Source organism: Pristis pectinata, chromosome 24 (assembly GCF_009764475.1).
Source record: "Pristis pectinata isolate sPriPec2 chromosome 24, sPriPec2.1.pri, whole genome shotgun sequence".
In the NCBI taxonomy this organism is placed as follows: Eukaryota; Metazoa; Chordata; class Chondrichthyes; order Rhinopristiformes; family Pristidae; genus Pristis; species Pristis pectinata.
The window spans coordinates 16,014,851-16,038,528 of NC_067428.1; the positions used below are offsets into that span (position 1 = coordinate 16,014,851).

Here is a 23,678-nt window from a genome sequence, read left to right on the forward strand (position 1 = left end):
GGGTGAGGTTTTCTAGTAATGAGGGGTTCTGACAGAGTAAATCGGGGGAAATGCTTGGAGTGACAGGAGGGTTGGTGACCAGGGTGACAAGGATTCAGAGTGATTGGCAAGAGGAGAGGGGGAGAATGTAAATGCAGTGAGTGATGTGGAACATGCTGCTCACACAGGCAGGGGAAGTAGATTCAACAAGAACCATCAAAAGGAACTGGAGAAATAGCTGAAGGAGGAAAAAGTATCATGGGGCTGTGGGGCAGAGAACAGGGGAATGAGGATTATTGGAGAGCTCTTTCAAAGAGCTGATAAAGCACCTCTGTGGGAATTTAGATTATACACAGGGTGGTATGGTCATGCTGGCCTGTTGCACGGATCTGTGTACAGAACCATCTCACTGCCCTGTCACATTTGTCGGTGTCATAGGTGGTCAGTCACATGGAATCGTTTTACTGGCTGTTACACGGTCACATCACACACGTGGGCCTGAGTCTGTCGCACTGCACACTGAGTGAATGTTCATAGAACAACAGAACTTTAGACCCAAGGAGGTGGCCATTCGTCCAACATGTCCATGCTGGAAAATGGACTTTGTGTTAATCTCATTTCTTGCTCTAGACCCATAGTCCTGTAGGATACAACTCCTTGAGTGCTTCTTCAGATATATTTTAAATGTAGTGAGGATTTTTGCCTCCACCACCCTTTTAGGCAGTGAGTTCCAGAGCTTCACCATTCATTGAATGAAATAATTTTATTTCACCACCCCCCAATCCGGTACTAATTAACTTAAATCTGTGCTTCTAAAGACTGACTTCCCCACTGAGAGAAAAAGGTAATTCTACATACTGTGTCCAGTATGCTCAAAATCTTATACATGTTGTGTTGTGAATATTACTTGATTCATTTTGTTCGGTCTCAGGATCCTCTGAATACAGAGCTGGAGACATTGAAGGAGGAGGAGGAGGAGGAGGAGGAGGAGGAGGAGGAGGAGGAGGAGGTGGAGGCTGTGCTGCGTTACGAGAGGCAGATCACAGAGTTGCTTGTTGTTATTCTCGAGCTGAACAGAAAGATCGACAGACTGACTCTCACCCCCAGCAGGTAGGCCGAGCTAAGGACTGACTGATTTTCCCATGGCTCCTATGGATAGGAGGTTTGGGGGGGGGGGGGGGGGCTCCATTTCAGTCATCGAGACAGCTTTGAATTTTCCACCTTTCATTCCCACAACTCACAACCAAGTTCTCTCCTTGTGCATCCTAATGGCCAATTCTCCACAGCACCAATTGACAGACAACATCAGTCCTATAAGAAGGAGAGACTCACATTTCTATAACACCTTTCGCATTCCCTTCAGAGATTTCCAGCCAGTGAAATACTTTCTGAAATGTACTGCTGTTGAAATATAAGAACATGAGGTCACTCAGTCCCTTGAACCTGTTTAACATTCAATGAGATCATGACCGGTCTGTTATTTTCACTCCACGTGACTGGCTCGAAGCAACCAACCTAGAGTGACCAGCCTGGAGTAACTGGCTCCCAGTGACCAGTCAGGAGGACCAAGTCAGCTTGGAGTGACTGGACTAGTGTGACTGGCTCAGCTGGGCAAGTCCATGCAATGACAAATCTTCCCCTACCCTTGGATGGTACCTGTCAACCTCAGGACTGTCAAACTGTACAATGTTCTTCTACCTCCTGCTTCAGATATCATGTTATTCCTGCTGTTTTCCCACTGGACTCAGTTTGGCTGCTTACTGGTCTGGTCTCGGTCACTAGGGTGTTTCTACAATCACTTATTTTCCTTGCAGGGAAGACGATGAGTATCTGGAAACTTGTTCTGATCTCAGTGACAACCAATACCCAGAGACCAGGGTGTGTCGATTTCCAGACCAGGGTCACTCCACAGATTCCAGTTGCCCAGGGCAGCCTTGTCCAACCTCAATGCTAACAGGTTAGTAGGAAAAGCCTCGGTGAGTACCAAGTATTGAATGCCACACCACTGGCACAATATCAGAAGTTAGTGAGATGAAAATCCCCTCAAGTCTCTAGGCTGGCACAGTGCTGCAGTACTGAGGCAGTGCTGCACACTCAGGATTGATCACCCTCTGGCCTTCCATAAGCTCCTCCAGCTCCAGAATCTCCCAGATTCCTGCCCTGTTCTAATCCCTATCCAACAGCACTATGGGTGCATCATCACCAGAAGAACTATAGGGATTCAAGAAGACAGCTCCTCATCACCGTCTCCAGGACATTTAGAGATGGACAAATTTATAATTGATGTCCACATCCCAAAAAATTAATAAATCCAACTAAAAATTCTGGCCAGTTGCGCATCTGCAAACATAATTGCTCCTTGATTGGCAACTGTGCCTTCATCTGCCTGGGCCCCAAGCTCTGAAATTCCCTCCCTAAACCTCTCTGCCTACTCCTTCTTGAACATACTCCTTGAGACCAACCACTGCATCCAAGGTTTCAGTTATCGGCCCTGACAACCCCTTATGTAACCTGGTGTCTAATTTTGTTTCATAACATCTGGAGAACACCCAGAAGTGCTGTATAAATGCAAGTCTCGACTACTCAAGATTCCAGCCACATTGTGCTACGCACAGATCGGAAACACAATGCTCAGTATTCCTGCCCTACTATCCAAGCGTTCTTTGCTCACCGCTGCTCCACTTCCTTTCGCAGGTGAGCCCTGCGACCTTTTGCGGACGCTGCACCAGGTGCTGACGGAAATCGAGGACACAGTGCGCACGCAGAAAGCCGAAATCCCACACTGTGGTGATGGCTCTGAGGAAGAGGAGGCTGCACTTGCACGCTGGGAGCTGGTCACTCAAGTAGGGATCCAGAAAACCAAACACTGGACACTGGGCCACAGAGTAGATGCTAATCGAACATGGGAACTGGGACAGACCCTGGAGGTTGTGTCAGGGACTGGTCAGAGACTGGCTGGTGGATCGGGGATTGGCCATTGGGAACACACTGCTTTCTGTTTAGGATTAAATTTCTCTCTGTTCCTAATGTTATTGAGGCACCAGGAAGAGAGGAAAGCAGAGGGAGCTATTTAAGTTGATTAATTCAGTTGATTGGACAACTGTGGAATTGTTTCTACCTAAAGGGGACTCTAGAACAAATGGGCATAAATATTACCTGGTCACTAACATAAAGTTTAGCAGCAACTTGTTCCCACAGTGACCGGTAAGAATGGGGAATGGGCTTCCACATGGGGAGTCTGAGTCAGACACCACTGATTCATAATGTGAGGGAGGCAGCAGTAGAGAGATACGGAGGATACCCTGAGAGGGAGGGGTCTTGTATGGACCAACAGTCCTTTGGGCCAAACATTCTACTGGTACCAGGGTTTTATCTCTCGTTGTTTAAAAGTTATGGTTTGGATTTATTTAAGTTTTCAGTGTTTGGGGAAGTGGTAGGGAGGAGAGTGAGAAACACTCTCTGCTGGTTACATCCAGGCAACAAGGTCCACAGATTGGAGGCAGGTTGTTCAAGAGCAAAGTTAGGAGATTCCACACAAGGTGGTCGAAATTTGGAGTTCTTCTTCTACAAAATGCCAAATGACACCTGGTCAATCGTTTGACCTATTTTGTTGATTAAAGGGACGAAAGGCAGAGGCAGTAATGCTGAGTGAGGGGGTAGAGCAGCCTTGAACTCATTGAGAGCTGTTTTTTGTTTCTGTGCCATACCTCTGCCCAGTTGTCCATTCCAACCTCTTCTTGATTCCTGCAGACATCCTTCCCCCCACACTCTGACAACCTGTTGCTCGGGGTCCAGATCCCCATGGATGTACTGGCTTTTGCCCCTCGGCAGATGCCCACCCCTGTTCACTGATTATTCCCTCCTCCCACCCCAGCCATCAGCAGCAGATCCATGAGACCTCACGACAACCAATAGTCACATGCTGGGGAAGAAGAACGTTCAGTGCATGAGTGAGAGTTTGTGCTATCTGGTAGCCCCCAACCTCCACTGCCCACCCACTCAGCGGATCAAAGGATGACCATGTTACTGTGTCTGCCATAACCTCTCCTCCACCCCTATCCCACAGACGATTGAGGAGGTAGAGCGGGAGCTGGACGTTGACCTAACCCCAGAGCTACGAGAGGAGAGGAAGCAGTGGGAGGTGGACATGGAGTGCCTGAGGGAGAAGAACCAGCGACTCAGAGAGCAGCTCCACGGGAAGGATCAAGAGCTGCGGTCTGCTATGGTAGCTGTTGGCAGGATTCAACGGGAGAGGGACAAGCTCCGGCTAAAGGTGATTCCATTCTGCCTTACCAGCCAATGTGGCTCTCAGTGTGTCTGCTCTGTGGTTCAGTGAATGGGTCCAGAAACTTACAAAGGACTCCAGAATATCTCCAGCAGGCTTGGCCCAGCAGGGAGGTGTTCAAGAAATAAAAGCTTAACTTTTCTACTAGCCTGTGCTGGGAAAATAGCATCACCACTGAACACTCCCAGGACGGGTACAACACGAGTTAGATTCGGAGTGAAGCTCCTCTACACTGACCCACCAAATACTCCCTGGGCAAAGACAGCATGGGCTGGATACAGAGCAAAGCTTCCTATATGCTATCCCGTCAATCACTCCCCAGGCAAGGACAACATGAGCTGAATACTGAGTAAACCTCCATCTACACTGACCCATCAAGTACTCCAGACAGGGACAACAGAGGTGAGGTACAGGGCAAAGCTCCCATTGCATTATCCCATCAATCACTCACAGAGCAGGGTCAGCATGGGTTATATAGAGGGTAAACCTTACTCTGCACTCTGCCAGTAAGGTTTGGAATTGACTGGGGGAAGCTCATGTGCATCAAAATCAGCTGCTTCACAGTTTTGGATTGTTTTTGCATTTCCAGCAGTGTATATATTTGTGTGTGCACATGTGTATATGTGTTCATGTGGTGGTATTTGTTCATGAAAGTGTATGCAAGTATGTGTGTATGGGCATGAGAGAGTTTTTTTGTGTACCATGTGCATGTTTAAGTGTTTAGGTGAATGTGTTTATGCGTGTTCTTGTATGTATAGCAAAGATATTCAATGTGAGCAGATCCTGACTGTTTCTGTCCCTACATTAGGCTGATGAATTGCTGTCGTGTCTCCATAATGTGCAGCAGAGTGAGAGAGACCCTTCACCTCCCAGTGTTGTGGACAGAGCCGGATCCGACACCATCGGCAATGAGATTGAGGCTTCAGTGAGCAAAGTAATTCTCAGAACTAGGTCACAGGGCTAATGAGAAATGTTAAATTCTCAACACCTAAGCAGGTGTGTGTCAGTGAACACTATTCTATAGATGATGATTGTAGCTTTGCACAACAGTCTGGGGTGCTGTTGCTATGGATACTCCCCAGATCTGTTCCAAAGCAGTGAGTAGCATCAGTCTCAGTAAGAGGGATTGTTGTTCAGTTTGGGAACATGTGCCTTCACTCCATGCCCTCATCTCCACTGCAGGATCCTGGCTTTGTCCTTGAACAATTGATGCAGTCATTCCAGGATAGTTCCAGCATCCAGGGGTTTTCCCGATTCTTTCAGGTGCATGAATCCAATGTGATTGGAGTCAAGATTCAAGATTCAGAAATGGAAGCAGATCAGCTAAGAAAGTAAGCCATTGGATTGATTTTGTAGAATTCCCAATGAGCCATGTACTTTGGAATCTCGCTCACTCTTGTTGTATTTTCTTGTTTAAGCATTTCTCAGAGGAAAAATCTTTTTACATTTTCATTCTTGGATGTGGACATCGTTGGCTTGGCTGGTACTTATTACCTTGAGAAGGTGGAGGGAGCTATCCCGGCCATTGCCATGTGCCTTTACTGCAAAATTCATGTTACTTCACAGTAACATCTAAAAAAGTTATTTTTTAGAACATGATGTTAAAAGATGAGCCTCCAAATGGTTAATGCATTGTGGAAACTCTCAGTCCCAGTTCTTTCCGTAGTTGCCTCCTCCCACCCTTCTCCATCTCCATCATCACCGCCTCCTTCCGTTCCTTGATCTCTTGCCTGTTTATCAAGCTGCCTTGAACTCCCTTGGCTGTTCAGTCCAACCCCTCCCTCTGAGCTCCACATTCTCTGGGGAGAGAAGTTTGACCTGAATTCCCCACTGCATTTGCTTGAGACTGTCTTAAATGAATGGCCAGTTCCATCTTAAAGAGGAGGCTTCTTATTCTGAAACTATGCTCCCCAGTTCTCAGTGTCTGCCCTGTCACTTCCCCTCAGATTCTTATGTTTCATCAAGATCACCTTTTATTCTTCCAAAATCTCAGTCCCAGCCTGCTCAACCTTTCCTCATAAGACAACACTTTTATCCCTGGAATCAACGTTCTCTGAAATGCCTCCATAATAATACATCCTTCCTTAAATAAATGCTGTCACCAAAGTTCTGCACAATGGTAACAAGATTTCCCTTCTTTAGCACTCATCACATTTACAGTAAAGGCCAACAGATGTTGATCCAACGGTGATACAGAACCAGTCAGGATATGTCCAGTCAAGGTGATTTGGAGGAGAGTTCCCATGTGGGTGGAAGAGACTTGATGTCTGTTCTATTGCTCCTTTGCCCATTTTCCTTCTGTAGTTCCATCGATGAGTGGAAGGAACGCAACAACCTGCTGTCCAGGGTCCTGCAGGAGTGCAAGGGAGACTGCGAGCGGCTGAGTATGTTACTGGGCAAGCACGAATCCAACAGCACTGCACTGCACCTCGCTCTACAGTACAGGTAAGACCTGTACCCCTCCAAGCCTGACCTCACAACTGAACATCTCTGCCCATCAGCTGCAGCCCAATGCTACCTCCCTGAGTCAAAGGTCAGCAGTTCGACTCTAATCCAGATACTTCAGCCCCATAGTCCAGTGGTAGTACTTAGGGGTACTGACTGTCCTAAGAGCTGTATATCAGATGTCCCCATCTATCTCTTGGTAATAGGTCCCATGGCCACAATTTGAAGAGAGCAGGAAAGTTCTTCATGATGTCTAACATTGCTAAAGTGAATTATCTAGTCATTATCACATTTCTATTGGTGGGATCTTACTGTGTACAAATTGGCAGCTATGGTTCCTACACTACAACAGCAACAACACTTGGAAAAGTATTTAATTGATGACAGAACACTTTTGGATATCTAGCTGAAAGATGTGCAGTGAACTTGCAAGTTAATGGGCAATAATTTATCATATTAACTATAATTTGTTAAAGGGTAGAGGAAGGAGATTAGATTGCGTTTTGGGAATAACTAGACATCTCTGTAAAGAACTAGCTCAAATGGTCTCATGGTTTGTGGTGTGAATCTGTACCTTTAAGGTTTTGACACTGGTGTGTACGGATGGCAGCGCACTGGGCTCCCTCCACTGCCTCCTCCCAAGGCTGCTATGCAACCTTATTGGTCTATGTAAGCTCCACACCAGCTGCCATTCATCCCTCATGTGCCCCCATTATCTCCTCATGTTCCTCTCTTCCTCCTGTTTATCCAGCTACTCCTTAAAACCCTCCTGCTGTTCACCTCAACCCCACTGTATGGGAGTGAATTCGACATTCTCCTGGCTCTCTGGGAAAAGAACTTTCTCCTGAATTTCTGACTGGATTGATGAGAGACATATTTATGGCATGACAATATTCAGCAGATCAGGCTCTATCTGTGGGAAGAGAAACAGAGCTCACATTTCAGGTCTAAGACCCTTCGTCAGAAGGGTGACTCTCTTCAGACCTTCGACCTGAAACATTAGCTTTTTTCTCCTCCCACAGATGCAGCCTGACTGGCTGAGTATTTCCATCATTTTCTGTTTCTATTTTAGATATCTGATATCTTCAGGTCTTTTTGATTTTCGGTTATATTTATGGCTTTTGATTTCTGGTTACCACACAACAGAAACAACTCTACATCAACCCTATTGATCTCCTTCATAATCTTACAGACCCCTCTCGGGCTACTGCTCATCTTGCTCTTTTCAAGAGAAACTAACCCCGTCTTGTTCAGACTTCCTTGATAAATACAACCTCTTGCTTCTGGTATCATCCTTGCACCCCTCCAGTGCTTCTACATCTTCCTGCAATACAGAGGCTGGAACGATAGGTCTAGCCCAAGGTGTTCGAAGGCCAGAACTGTGCATGGTACTTCAAGTGTGGTCTAACCAAGACCAGTAAATGAAAATCAAAAAATTGCAGATGCTTGAACTCTGAAATAAAATCAAAGTGCTGGAAACACTCAGCAGGTCAGGCAGTATCTGTGGAAAGAGAAACAGTGTTAACATTTCAGGACAGAGACTCTTTGTCAGAACTGGGAAAGAGAGATGAAAAAAATGGTTATTTGAAGTTGCAATTGTTTTCATTTCAGTTTTCCAGATTTTGTTTAAGTTTTCATTATGTGAAGAACAGAACTATGCGTGGTGTTCTAAATATTGTCCAACCAAGATATTTGTAAATCAGAGCTACCTAGTGCTTCAGGTTTTGATATGCTCATTTACTTTATTTTAAATCTCTTTCTCTAGAAATGACTCTTTGTACATTCGTTCCTTACAGTGAGGACTGCATTGAGGCCTATGGAAAACTTCTGGTCAGGGCTGAAACCACAGGAAGACAACCGGATGCAGGTGATACAGTTGCGGGATGCTTGGGTGAATAGTGGGACTAACCATACCTAGGAAGCATAGTCCAAGCTGAGCTCCAGGGAACCCTGTCAGCACAGCTCTCGGATCACTCGGTCCTGTCTGCTTGATCTTCCCACTCTGGTTTGTCTGGACAACTGTTTGCAATTTTAAGTTGCCTTTAATTGCAGACTGTAGGCTGAAGTTTTTGGAGGGGTTTGAACCCACAACATTCTAACATAATGTGAGGTAGAGTGTTGCTCACTTAATCACAGACACTTGAGTGAAGGAGTGGAACCTGAATTGGTGTCCCACTGACAGGCAGATCAAGGCTAGTTCAGTGGTCAATGGAGATTTGAGGGAACGTTCCAGTCATTCACAATCAAAATTTGACACTCAGCCCTGTAAGATGTTGGGCAGCTGACCAAAGGCTTGGGCATAAGGGCAGAATTTTAGACCATCAGTGGGAGGTGAGAAAGGTAGAGAAATACAGGGAAAAAATCCCATACCAGGCAGCTGATGGCAGAACTGCCAGTGGTGAAGTGACAGCAACAGTGGGGAAGGAGAGATCTCAGAGAGGAGAAAACAAAAATCAAACATTTCTTCACTAGGGGGGTAGTAAACCTTTGGTATTCTCTACAAAGCAGGCAGTGGAGGTGCAGTCGCTGAATATATTTTCAAGATAGAGATGGATAGGTTTTTGGGTATCAAGGGAATTAAGGGATAAGGGGTCTGTGTAAGACAGTGGCACTGAGGTAAAAGATCAGTCATGAATTTATTAAATGGCAGTACAGGCATGAGGGCAGAATGGCCTACTATTATTTTTATGTTCTCAGGGGAGCCAGAGGTTGACAGCAGTGTTGCCCAGCTGAGGGGAGACATTGCGAGACTGAGGCAGGGCTACGCTGCCATGAAACGGACCATCCTCAATCTGGGGGACATTTCACCAGACCTGAAGCGCTACCAGCAAAGTGAGGCCGGGCCTGGAAGCTGTGGGATCATGCCAGTGGTGCAGGATCTGGCCTTGCCTGGGTTCACCTCACGTTCCCCTGGGATGCTTCAGCGACTAAGCAGAGGGAAGAAAGAACTGCAGCAAGATCTCGTGACTGTCAGGGTGAGTGACTGGGCCAGGGATCTTACAAGTTGTGAGACAAAGTTGGAAGATGGGTTTAAGATTCAGATTAGCCATTATGTTAACTGCATGGGGAACAGGGTTTGAGGGGCTGAATGGCCTCCTCTTGTTATAAAACATTACAGTGTAGGAGGAGGCTATTCAGCCCATCATGCTTGTGCAAGCTCTAGGAGCAACTATTCAATTAGTCCCACTCCATCCTATTTTTTCTCCACAATCCTGCAAATTTTATTCACGATTAAATACTTATCCTGTTTCCTTTTCAAACTTCCTATGGAATACGCCCTTTCAGACAATGCATTCCAGATCACAACTCCCTGTGTGTAAAAAAAACTCCCCTCATCTCCCCAATTACCTTAACTCTGTGTCGCTTGGGTTACCGATACTCCCACTAGTCATTATATTCCATCAATTCCCTTTATGTCTTTTTAAAATCTTCTGGGTATCTGCACTGCCCTATAAGGAACGTCTCCACCTCCTGACTATAAGCATCTGAACTTAGAATCTCCCGAGCCCATGAAGATATGTTGCTTTGCATGTTAAGGACCATCATTGCTACAGTGTTAAGGGCAAATGTGATAAAGGAAAGTGGTGGCAGGTTGACTCCTGGTCACACAGGATAAAGGGCAACAGAGATTCAATGAGCCAAATGGCCTTTTTCCAATGGGTTTCTGTAGCATGGATCACAACCCCAGGGCATCACTGAGAGGGTTAAACCTGTGAGGGAGATTTTTGGCGTGTGTTCGTTGTTATTATGTAGGATGCATGGTAGCAGGATACCACAATGAACAATATGATAATAACCAAATAATCTGCTTTAATGACATTGAGGGACAAATATTAGCCTTTTGACATTAGAGAGACCCCTTCCTACTCTTCCACAAAATATTGCCATCAAACCTGAAAGGTCGAACTGTGGCCTTAGTTCAAAATCTCACCTGTAGGAGACCATCTCTGACAGTATTTTAATTCCCTCACAGGTACTATTAACCTAGACTGTAGGCTGAAGTCTTTGGAGGGGTTTGAACCCACAACCTTCTGACGTAGATGTGAGGTAGAGTGCTGCTCACTGAACCATAGATGGCATTTGAGTGAAGGAGTGAAACACAATTGGTGCATCCTGAATCGGTGTCCCAGTGACAGGCAGATCAAGGCTAGTTCAGTGGTCAATGGAGATTTGAGGTAACTTTGTAGAGGCTCAGTAACCATTGCCCTATGCATTCAGCTAACTATGGTCAAATGACCCAATTTTTACATATTTTCCCATCTCCATGGTCTGCTCCCAATTATCAGGAAGATATGTCCTGGTTGAAAAGTCAGCTGAGTTGGATGAAGAAGGAGAAGAAAGGTTTGGAGCAGAAGCTACAATCTCAAGAGCCTCGGGACGAAGCCATAAACCTTCTACTCACACATTGGCAAGAACAACGGGACGGGTGGCTGCGGGAGGACCCTAGAACAGACCTTGTCAGGCAGGTATGTCCAAGGACAAAGTCACCATCAACATGCAAGTATCTGTCAATAGGTAGATACAAGGATATCAGCCAATCTGTGTAGATACCTTAATAATGGGATGTCTGTGTTCCTGCTCCTGACCACTATCCACTGACCACTGATCTGTGTCCTCAATTCTCTGCTGGGTTCGGTGTTCATTCCTGAGGTCAGGGAATGATGGTCACTTAAGTAGTAATGAAATAGGAGCAAAAGGAGGTAATTCAGCTCCTCAGATCTGCACTGGCATTTAGTGAGACATTGCCAGATCATGAATCACAATTCCACTTTCCCGCCAATTCCCATATCCCTTGATTTCCTGACTGTTGGAAAAATCTATAGGTTCCAGCCTTGAATATTCTCACAGACTGAGCACCCTCAGCTCTCTGGGGAAAGGAATACCAAAGATTGATTACCATCTGAAAGAAATTCCTCCTTTTCTCAATCCAGAGTGGCTGACCCCTTACCCCAAGTATGCCCACTGCTCCAGAGTCCCCAGCCTGGGTAGAGAGTGTCTCAGCATCTGCACTTTGATTCCTCTCAGATCCTAGTCTGCCCGAATGTGATCACTTTTCATTCTTCGAAACCCTGGTGAGTGTCGGCTGGACCAGTCACTTGGTGGGATCCCAGAAGATGGCTGTCCCCCCTGAGTCCAGCAGCAGCAGAGGGAGAATAACTCAAAACAATTAGAATCCTATCGTCTCCATGCCAATCCTGCTGAGGTCTGATAACTCCGCTCTAATTTTAGGAAACCAAATCAGCATCCAAATCAACAATGTGCAATGAGCAGCTGGTGTCTGAAGTCACAACGGTCTCCACACGGTAAGTACAGAATCCACAGGGTAAAATGCCCTGGGGTTGGGCTCAGGGTAAGCTCAAATTCCGGCTGCTCCTTAGTATGCACCACTTCCTTGGGATGTATCTCGAGGTGTTTTATCTTCCTCCATGCCTTCCTTTCCTTTAGGCCCTCCCCTCCTTCCCAACCTCTACACCCGCGGGCCCACTGCTTCTGGTGTGGGGCGGAGGGGAGTAGTAGCAGTGAAACTGGCAGCCTGAAGATTGTGGCAGCTCCTTTCAATGTGTCCCAGCTTCTAGTAGCGTGGCCCTGTGCCCTGTTCAAAAGATGTGGTATGCTGACCCCGAAATGGACAATAAAACGTCCTATTGGGTCCTCCTCCCACATCAGCTGGAGAAGACCTGGTGTCAGAAGACCGCAAGAGCGAATAGGATCAGGGTGATGGTTGGCCTCACCTTCCCCAGACGGTGCAGCAGGGGGAGGGGGAGGAGGAGGAGTTCCCTTGGCAATGAAGAACAGGACATTTGATAATATAACCTGTTGCATTTTGGTCTCTAGAGATTCCACCAGCAGAAAGATTCAACCTTACGGGGAGCCCTTTACATAGGGTTAAGGACACTGCCCGCTCCATCTTCAGAAAATTACACAGCCTCCTCGTACATTTTAGAGGCTGCTATGATGGTCGAGGGGATGACAAACTCAGCCATTGCCTTCACACAGTCTGTTGGGCTGGGTGTAACTATTGACCTCGCTCTTTGACGTTATTACTTAAAGGGTGAGGAGGCCATAGGCACAGTCACAGCCGTCACTGCTGCACGGTTGTGAAAGGGCCCTTTCACCCGAGATGGGCTGGTCATGGAATCTGAGAGCCACGGCCACCCTGGTTGAAATGGTACAACTATAAGTATCAGGGACAGGAGAGGTGGATAGGGGTGGGAAGAGGAGAGGAAGCCTAAGGAAGATGTCTATCTGTACACATCTGAGTGGCAGATGTCTGGCTGGGAAAAACCTTTTCACCCAATTCAGTAAAAAAAACTTCCCATGTTTAAGGTTTAACAATAAACGTCCTTAATCCAGACAGCTCCAGCAGATCTGGAGCAGGTAACCCAGCTGGGGAGGAAGTCTACTTGTGTCAACATCTTCTGTCTCTACCAAAAGCATCCCGCATCCACCAACCTTATGATATTAAAGGACGTTCTTTATTTTCAAGATTAAAAGTCTCTTCCTATCCTCCACCCCACCAAAAAAATTATTGAAAAACACTTTCCCTCCTTCCCCAGTTTCTGGCAGGTCTAGAGTTGCCTCCACATTGCTGTCAGGTGTGTCCAATCTCCAAACGTCCTGGAGCATTTGATGATACAATGTTGAGGTATCGCACCCTTGCTCGCAAATGTATAGGACATATAGTCACTGAAAGCAGCTGTAGTTTAACTTGATCTGTTGCAAAAAGTTTCAGGGAAAATCTGATCTTAATTGTCTTACAGAGAAAAACAACTAAGAGATCATATCGAGGAGTTGGCTACATCACTGGGGAGGCTAATAGAAAACAACAACAACCAAAAGTATCGGTCTGAGGAATTGGCTACTGAGCTGAGGAAAACACACAGGTATCAGGGAACAATAGCTAAAGTGGGGGTGTTTTTCTTGAGTGCATTATAAAAACATAAGAAACAGGAGCTGGAGTTGGCCAACCAGCCCTCTGAGTCTGTTTTGCTATTCGGTAAGATTGTGGCTGACCTGATTTTGGCCTTGACTCCACTTTCCTGCCCGTTCCCCATAGTTTAGTCTACTGCTGTAGACAAAAATCTGCTGATTTCAGCCTTGAATGATATTCAGTTATTCACCTTCCACAGCTCTCTGGGATGGAGAATTACAAATACTCACGACCATCTGAGAGAAGTGATTCCTCCTCGTCTCCTTGCTGGATGGGCAACCCCTTATTCTGTTACTGTGACCTCTAATTTTAGGTTCTCTACCAGGGGAAACATCAGGATGGTTGCTATTAGAGGACAGGTCCACTCAGAATCTCATGTTTAAATATGATCACACCCCATTCTTCTGAACTTAGATGAGTATAGGCTCAACCAGAGCACCCAGCATCACTTCTGCCTCTTCCTTTAAGACTCTGAGATAGCGACCATCAGGTCTAGGGGATGAGTCAGCCTTTAGTCCTGTTACTTTGCCTGGTACCTTTTCTCTTGTGATAGTGATCATCTTAAGTTCCTCCTGCCTTTTTGCCCCTGGATTTTCTAATATTGTTGGGATCTTTTTAATAGCTTCTACTTTGAAGACAGACAAGAAATATTGGTTCAGTCTCTGCTATTTCCTTATTTCTCTTTATTAATTTGCCATTCTCATTTCTAAGGGACCAATGTTCACTTTACCTACACCCATCCTTTTAAAATTCTTAGAGGTTCTTACTGTCTGTTTTTTATTTCTTGCAAATTTACTCTCAATCTATTTTCCCGCTATTTTTTAGTCATCCCGTTTTTAGTTTCTAAATTGAAAAAGAATGAGGGTAACAGGCAAAAGATTTACTAGATTGGTTCATCCCCTTCTATTTACAACTCCTCCAGACAGATGAGCTATCATTTACAGGACTTCACTGCCCTCTCTCACCTGAAACTATTCTGCATCACCTGTTTCTCTTGGTTTTCACCATATCTCTTTGTTCTCTCCATCCCTGCAACTTAAAATATGCTTGTTTTCTAACTTTGGCTAGTTCTGATGAAGGGTTATTGACCAGAACCATTTAAATCTGTTTTGCTCTGCCTGACCTGCTAAATATTTCCAGTATTTTATTTTCATTTCAGGTTTCCAAGATCTTCTGTTGTTTTGCTTTTCAATTAGATCATCCACCTGTTTTTGCACTAGATTGCAGTATCTGCAGTCTCGTGTCTCCAGATAATCTACCCTCTTTGGTTATATAATTATTACCCAATAAAATCCATCTACTAAGCTAATCAATGAGTGAATAAGGCCCTCATGCCCACATCTACCACCAGCCTGGCTGGTTCCCTTATTATGGACTCCCATTCCAATTCGGAGAAGATCATACCTCTCTAACTAATCAACTCGGTTTGATCAGTCCCTTTAACTTTTTAATGTTGTGGATACAAACCCAGGCTGTGCAACCAATGCTAATAACCCTTTCTGCCCTGGAATCACTGATGGATATTCTGTACACCCCCTTCAATTACAATCTCCTTCATGAAATTCCAAAAACTGAACTCACTTCTTTACATGGTGGTCCAACAGGGCTCGGCACAACTGTAACAGAACTCTATCCCTTTATATTCTGGCTCCTGCCACAAAGGATGATGTTCTGGGGGTGTGTTTAAACTATCTCTATACCCTTTCGCAAATTTTCAGTGATCTCTGAATTGATTGTTCATATTAAGCAATAGTCTGATTAAAACTCATGGTTTCTTTGTACAGCAACTTGTGCACAGCCTTCAGAAGCACCAAGAAGAAGTACGAGAATCAGCTGAGCAAACTGGAGTCACAGGTGGATGCCATGTCTGAGCGCCAGGCTGCCCAGCTTCAGCTGCTGGAGCAGAGACTGATGAGGCTTCAACAGAAGCTGGACCACAACAATGGCACACGGTTGTAGCTGGGATCCAAAGACCACACCTCGGCCACTGGGAAATCTCTGAGCCTAGGACCTTGCACGCAGAAAAGTCTGACTATTTTAATATACTGTGCCGTCAGCAGATTCCATGGGAGAATGACGTCCATAGGTCTGGTGGGATATTCAATGAGTGGGTTGAGTTTGAGTATCTCTGGGAGGAGTGTATTGCTAGTCTTGGGGATCAGATTCAAGGGGTGGGTGGAATTTGCGATGGGACGTATCCTTGTCTGTGGAGAATATTCAATAGGTTGGTGGAGTCCATGTTAGGGAAGAGGGTTCATGGGCTGTGGATTGTCCATGAAGAGCAACATAAAATGGAGAAGAATTAAAAAATAGAAAATGATGGATATACTCAGAGGGTTTAGCAGCCTTGGTGGAGAGTTAACATTTCAGGACGGTGGCTTTTCATCTGAACTGGGAAATGACAGCTTTAATACGCTAACTGATCTTTCCCTAATCCATGTATTCCCTAAGCACAGTCACTTAGAGTCATAGACCACTACAACACAAAAACAGGCCCTTGGCCCATTTACTCCATGTCGGCCTGGTTTTCTGCCTAGTCCCATCTACCTGCACCCGGACCATAGCCCTCCATACCTCTCTCATTCATGTACCTATCCAAACTTCTCTTAAATATTACAATTGAACCTGCATCCACCACTTCCGCTGGTAGCTTGTTCCACACTCGCACCACCCTCTGAGTGAAGTAGTTCCCCCTCGGATTCTCCTTAAATATTTCACCCTTCACCCTAAACCTATGACCTCTAGTTCTAGTCTCACCCAACCCGAGGAGAAAAAGCCTGCATGCATTCACCCTATCTATACACCTCATAATTTTGTATACTTCTGTAAGATCTCCCCTCATTCTCCTGTGCTTCAGGGAATAAAGTCCCAACCTATCCTTCTAACTCAGGTCTTCAAGTCCTGGCAACATCTGTATAAATTTTCTCTGCACTCTTTCAAGCTTATTGATATCTTTCCTGTAGGTGGGTGACCAGAACTACACACAATACTCACCAACGTCTTATACAACTTCAACATAACATTCCAACTCCTATACTCAATGCCCTGATTTATGAAGGCCAATGTGCCAAAAGCTCTCTTTATGACCCTATCTACCTGCAATGCACTTTCAAGGAATTATGGATCTGTATTCCCAGGTCCCTTCGTTCTACCTCAGAGCCCTACCATTCACTGTGCAAGTCTTACCCTGGTTTGTCCTCCCAAAGTGCATCACCTCACACTTGTCTGCATTAAATTCCATCTGCCATTTTTCAGCCCATTTTCCCAGCTGGTCCAGACCATTTTGCGAACTTTGATAGCCTTTCTCACTGTCCACTATGCCCCCAATCTGGATCTGCAAATTTGCTGATCCAGTTTACCACATTATCACCTAAATCACTAATATAGATGATAAACAACAACAGGTCCAGCGCTGATCCCTGCAGCACACCACTAGTCTCAGTCCTCCAATCGGAGAGGCAAATTTCTACTACCACTCTCTGGCTTCTCCCGTTAGGCCAACGTTAAATCCAATTGACTACTTCATCCTGAATGCCAAGTGACTTAACCTTCTGGAGCAGCCTTCCATTCGGGACTTTGTCAAAGGCCTTGCTAAAGTCCATGTAGACAACATCCACCGCCTTCCCTTCATCAACCTTCCTGGTAACCTCTTCGAATAACTTTATAAGATTGGTTATGGGGGGCAAATCAATTTCAGGAAAAGTTCCACTCACCAGCTATGCCTCCAATCTGTCAGCCTTAGTCTTGAACAATGTTGATTCTGTACAATTGTTTCACTTCACTGTGTCAATTTGCCACCATCTTGGTCAGGACTGGGAAACTCTGGGACAGACCATGTGATGTCCTATTTGTGGGGTCTTTCCCTGAATTCTAACTGTCAAACTAAACCCTGCAATGGGCAAACATTTATTTAAATGCTTACAATTTTTTAGAAATTTAATCCCAAAGGGGAGAGAAATAAATGTAACACAAGCACTGCAAATCGAGGGATCTCCAGTTATGCAGGAGGCACTTCTGTGAAACAAAGAGACAAAGAGTTAGGGTTGCCGCATACGTTGAGATGAAGGGGCACCTTTGAACAACACACTTTCTTTTCCTAGTTTTTCTTTTCTCTTTTTGCTTTAATGTTTTTATTTTGTAAAGGAGAATTTATAGGCTCTCACTGCGCAGAGAGAAATTATTCTGTCCATTGTTCCTATGCTGATTCTATGAAAAAGATCTGTAACTCCACTCTCTGCTCCCTCCCTACAGCCCTCACGATTTTCCCCTTCAAGAATTTATCCAGTTGCCTGTTGAAAGTTTTTGTTGGAACTGCATCCACTGCCCTCTCAAGCAGTGCACTCTGACGACAAAAACCTGCTGTGTAAAACACTGCTCCTCCTCGCCAATCCCTTTCAATCTGTGTCCTCTGGTCACCAACCCTCCTATCAATGGAAACAGATTCTCCTTGTTTACTCCAGTGAATCCACATTGATGATGTTCAGCACCTCGATCAAATCTCTTCTGGGCCAATAAATGATCCCAGTTTATTCCTTGTTCCACCATGAAAGTATCTGGATGGTTAACTAAGACAGCTGCTACATCTAATGTTACGTTGCAAAATATCCCAATAAAACATAATTTAAAAAAATATATTCACCCTCTGAGTTTGAATTGTGCTGAGTCACAGCGATCAACAGGGTCCTTGTATCATCAGAGGGATCTGTGCTAATGGTTGAAGGTGATACACAAAGCTTTACTCCCACTAACTTCCTACCCACCACTCTCTGGATGGTAATTGTAGCAACCAGCTTGGGCTTGGGGAAGAGGGGTTAAGGCTATTGCTCGGGGATCAGAGAGCAGAGTGGTGGTCGTGATAATGCTATCAGGTAGAGTTTTTTTGGGGGGGGAAGATGGGATTTTTGTTGACCACTGCTATGGGAGATTGCCATAGGCTCTATGCAGAAGACGAGATTGGGCTCAGCTGTAATATGCACCTGGTTGAACAGTCTTGCAATGAGACTCACCCACCAGGGTTCTGGAGGACTTTGAACTAAAAACACAATTAGACCAGTCACATAAATATTGTGTCTACAAGAGCAGGTAAGAGGTTGGGTATCCTGTGATGAATGACTAACCCCCAAAACTTCTCTACGCTACAAGGCCAGGAGTACTCTCCACTTGCCTGGTTAAGTGCAGCTCCATCAGCACTCAAGAAGCTCAGCACCAACAAGGACAAGGCATCCTGTTTGGCTGGCAACCCATCCACCAGCCAAACATTTGTTCCTTCCACTTTACTGCTGAGAAGTCCTTCAGCCCATACCGGCTCTTTGAAGATTCACCAATTACTTCCAAAGCCAGTTTTCTTTCAGAGCCCTGCAAATTGTCCCAATTCAAGGATTGACACAATTCCAATGTCAAGATTCCAGCTGGTCTGGAACGCACCACCAGATTTACCGGTTGAAATCCATCATTTTGTTGGGGAGTTCCATGTTTGGACAGGCATGCTCTGAGATCCCAAGCTTGTGTACATTTAAGTGGATTAATTTGCCCTGGAACCACTGGATTTATCAGCAAAATTCAGCCAATTGAATCCACTGTATCTCCTTCAAACAGTGCATTCTAGACAGTACAGTGGCACAGCTAGCAGAGCTGCTGCCTCACACCTCCAGCAGCTGGAATTCAATCGCAACATCTGTTGTTATCTGTGTGGAGTTTGCAGGTTCTCCTGTGACTGTGTGGGCTTCCTCCAGGTTCTAACCACATCCCAAAGGCATGCGAGTTGGATGGTTAATTGGCTGCTGGGAATTGTACTTAGCACATAGGTGAATGGTCAAATCTAGGGAGGTGGGGAATAGTTATATGGGGAGAATAAAAAAAATGGAATTAGTGCAAATTATTGGAGCTGATTCAGTGGGCCTGTTTCTGTGCTGTACATCTCTAGTTACTGTCCATAAAAAGACGATACGTTGGAGGATCTTACTGGGTAAGAAAAGGAAATCTCAGCATTTCAGGTCAAAACCCTGCATCACAACCTGAAAAAGTGACAATTCCTTCCCCCCCCCACAGATGCTGCTCGACCCACCGAGTTCCTCCAGCAGATTGTTTGTAGCTTCAGATTCCAGCATCCGCAGTCTCTTATGTGTCCACCTGTTTTTTTTTGCATTTTGTTCAGAAATGCTGAGTATATTTTTAATGTTGAGAGATTGGGTTGCTGTCCAAATGGACCTGGGTTTCCTGTACACAAGTCACTGTAAACTAACATGCAGATACAGCAGGCAGTTAGGAAGGCAAATTGTATGTTGGCTTTTATTGTTATAGGACTGAGTACAAGAGTGAAGGTATCCTACTATAATTATCTGGGGCCTGGTGACAACCACACCTGGAATGCAGTGTACAGTTTTGGTCACTAAAACAAAAGAAGCTGTTTGTTTTAGAGGGCGATTGCAGTGAAGATCCACCAGATTGGTTCCTAGGATCGCTCATCAGTCATGAAGAGAGCTAAAAACAAACTACTGGAGGAGCTCGCACGTCAAGATGCATCCATGGGGGGAAAGGGATGTTTCAGGTTGAGACCTTGTACAAGGACTGAGAGTGGAGAGGGAAGATAGCCAGTATAAAGAGGAGAGGGGTGGGACAGAAGTGGACTGAGGGTGAAGGACGATGGGCAGATGTGGCCAGGTGGGGAAGGGGGGAGGGGTGGAGTTGGGAGACAGGCAGGTGGGTCATAGGTGGAAGCAAACATGGAAAAAAAAAGGCAGACGGAGCCAGGTGGAGGGAGGGGAGGGTGGAGGTGCAGACAGAAGCTGGAGGGTGATACGTGGGGACACAAAGGCTACTGGTGTTGGAACCTGAAAAGGTAATAATGGCAACCATTGAGTGAGAGATGAAGAGCAGATGTAATCAGATGGTGGAGGGGATCCGGTGGGTGAAATGTGTGGGTGTAGGTGAATGGAACTAGGAGCGGGAGGGGGTCATTAACTTCTATGTTAGGAGCCTCACTCCCTTTTGCACTTACTAAATTGAGTAAACAAATGATTAACCTAATAACTAAACATACAATATGAACATGGTTTCAATTTCGTAAATTTTTTGGATTGAATAAATTCATTTTATCAAGTCCTATCCAATCCAATTTTTTCTTTCAACCCTCCAGAATTGATTTAGCTTTTTCTTTATGGAAAATGAAGGGAATAACATGCTTTTGTGATCTATTCATTGATAACTGTTTTCTGTCTTTTGAACAGTTGTCTGATAAATACAATTTGCCTAGATCACATTTTTTTCGATATTTACAGATAAGAAATATTTTAAAAGTTATTTTATCTACTTTTCTGATACCACATAAAATTGAAATTATGGAAAAAAATTTAGGTTTTAATCCTTATCAGAAGGGCTTGATAGCAATAATTTATGATCTGGTTATGAAAATACATCTAGAGGCACTTGATAAAATTAAGAATGAATGGGAAGGAGAACTCCAGATACTTTTACCTATAGAGACATGGAAGAAAATTCTCCAATTAGTTAATAACTCTTCAATGTGTGCTAGGCACTCTTTGATACAGTTTAAGGTGGTTCACAGGACCCATATGTCTAAGGACAAGTTAGCCTGTTCTTATCATCATATAAATCCTATATGTGACAGATGTAATTCGGAGGTGGCTTCCCTGACACATATGTTTTGGTCCTGCCCTCTGGAAAAATATTGTAAAGACATTTTTAATATTATTTCAACTGTACTGAATATTGATGTACAACCTCATCCTATTACTGCAATTTTTAGGTTACCAATGATGGATTCTGGCCACTTATCCGCTTCAGCTTGTCGTATGATTGCATTTGTTACATTAATGGCCAAGAGATTCATTCTATTTAAATGGAAGGATCCTATACCTCCTACCACATTTCAATGGTTTTCTCAAACTATAACATGTTTAAACTTAGAAAAAATTAGGAGTGGAACTGTTGATCCTTCGCTTAAATTTGAGGAAGTTTGGAGTCCATTTATTCAGTATTTCCATATGATATAAGCAAACCTTTTTCGAATCCCTTTCAATAACCTTTGAATACAGGGGAGCAGAGCTAACGACATAATAATATTTCTTTTTAAACCGAAGAAATAACAGTCCAGCTTTTTTTAAAAAAGTTTTTGGTTTGCTTTTGTTTATTTTTTTTTAATTTGGGGGTTCTCTTTTCGTATAATTAAATTTCTTTTCAAATTCTTTTGTATCATGTTCACTTAATAAGAGATTGGGAGGTTCAGATTATATATTTTACTCCCTGTGAGTGTATATGTCAACTGTTACTATTGTTATCCCGATCCCTTCGCACCATGTCTATAATCACTAATGTTATGTATATTAATTTGAAATTTAATAAAAAGATTGAAAAAGAAAGAAAGAGGGAGGGGGGCATAAATGGGTGATGGGGGGGTGGAGGGAAAGGGAACAAAAGTGTGAGAACCAGAGTTGGATTGGAAAGAGAGAGGGGAACACAGGAGGCGAGGGTTACCTTTCACACCATTGCATTGTAGACACCATTGCATTGTAGACTTCCCAGGCGGAATATGAGGTGTTGTTCTTCTAGTTTGTGCTGGGCCTCACCCAGGCAATGGAGAGGGCAGAGGACCGACAGGTCAGTATGGGAATGGGAAGGGGAATTGAAACGGCATGTAATTGGGAGCTTAGTATGGCCATTGTGGACAGAGCACAGGTGCTCTGCAAATCGGGCTTGGCCTCTGTACTTCAGACTTTGCAAGAATCAGAGATGACATCATCAAAATGTCTACATTCTTGTCGGCCTCTACAAGGTAGATACAGGGATATATCTCCCATAGCTCAGAAATCCAGAATAAGGGCCACATCCTCAAAATAAGGGGTAGGCCATTTGGGACTGAGATGAAGAGATGATTTTCCCCCACTCAGAGTGGTGAATCATTGGAATCTCCATCCCAAGTCATTGAGAATATTCAACTGAGAGACTGATGGATTTTTGGATATTAGTGGAATTAAGAAATCTGGGGAAAGGGCATGAATATGGTGTTGAGGTAGAAGATCAGCAATGACCTTGTTGAACAGTGGGGCAGGTTTGAAGGGCTAAATAGCCGACACCAATTCCTATTTCTTATGTTCTTAAATCTTAATCCTGCATTGACCAGCATTCCTGCCATGGATTTCTTACTGATTACTCTACTGATATCCTCTGAAAAACAGATTTTGCACTATGTTAGTTTAAATTATTAATATGATAGGATGGAAAGCTTCAAATGTTAGACAAAACATTTATTGTGATTTTCAGCTAATATTATCAATCTTCAGGATATTTGCTTCTGAAAATACAATACTTAAACCAAAAACTGAAAGACAATATCAGGTAGGATTCTAAAACTTTGTTAACCTCAAATTATCCTTGTAGAAACTTTCAACCACAGTATTCAATGACCCAGGCTATGAAGGGGATCAGGTTCCAGAACAACATCAGAGAAGAATGGGAATCCATCACGCCACCCGATTCCTGCACTTGGACCAGGAAGCCAATAGTTGTGGCCACTTTGCTGCAGAATTTGAGCAATTTCTTACAATAGTTTACGAACAGTGTTGCACTTGATAGGATGTAGGCTGCAGTCCCATCTTAGACTGGACAATTTAGAAGATGGTCTAGGTCTTTCCAGGAACTTGAGAAACCCTCTGTGATCTAGTCTGGGAGCCTGATGTTCAGCCCTCCCTGGAGCTGGTGCCAGGCTCACCAATCCTCCAGCATCTTGTTGGAGTCTTCAGGCAGGTCGCCGAGCTGCAGCAGGTTGGGGAAGCTGAAGCTGGGCTGGTTGATCTTCTCCAGGAAGGAGGTGAGGAGACGCTTGTTGAGGTGGTCGGTCTGCGTTAGCTCCGGCCCGTCCCGGCCCTTCCCCGCCTCCTGCTCCTCCTGCCGGGCCTCCCTGTGGCCGAGGTTCAGGCTGGTCTGCAGGGCCACGTTCTCCATCTCTTTGTGCCTTTTGGTGTCATTGCTGCAGGGCGGCCTGTTGACGCCCTCCTGTAGATCAGCCTTGTTGATCTCTTC

General features: G+C 44.7%; 1 protein-coding gene across 1 annotated transcript; it reads left to right on the top strand.

The window, feature by feature from the left end:
* The first annotated feature begins 999 nt into the window (after positions 1–999).
* Positions 1,000–18,262, top strand: ushbp1 (Usher syndrome 1C binding protein 1). Its single transcript, XM_052037907.1, has 13 exons — positions 1,000–1,089; positions 1,794–1,936; positions 2,674–2,822; positions 4,046–4,252; positions 5,073–5,198; positions 5,447–5,595; positions 6,569–6,709; positions 8,506–8,576; positions 9,407–9,684; positions 10,996–11,175; positions 11,939–12,012; positions 13,471–13,593; positions 15,425–18,262. The coding sequence occupies exons 2-13, from the start codon at positions 1,927–1,929 to the stop codon at positions 15,597–15,599; spliced, it is 1,683 nt and encodes a 560-aa protein (XP_051893867.1). The 5' UTR covers positions 1,000–1,089; positions 1,794–1,926; the 3' UTR covers positions 15,600–18,262.
* The last annotated feature ends 5,416 nt before the right edge of the window (positions 18,263–23,678 follow it).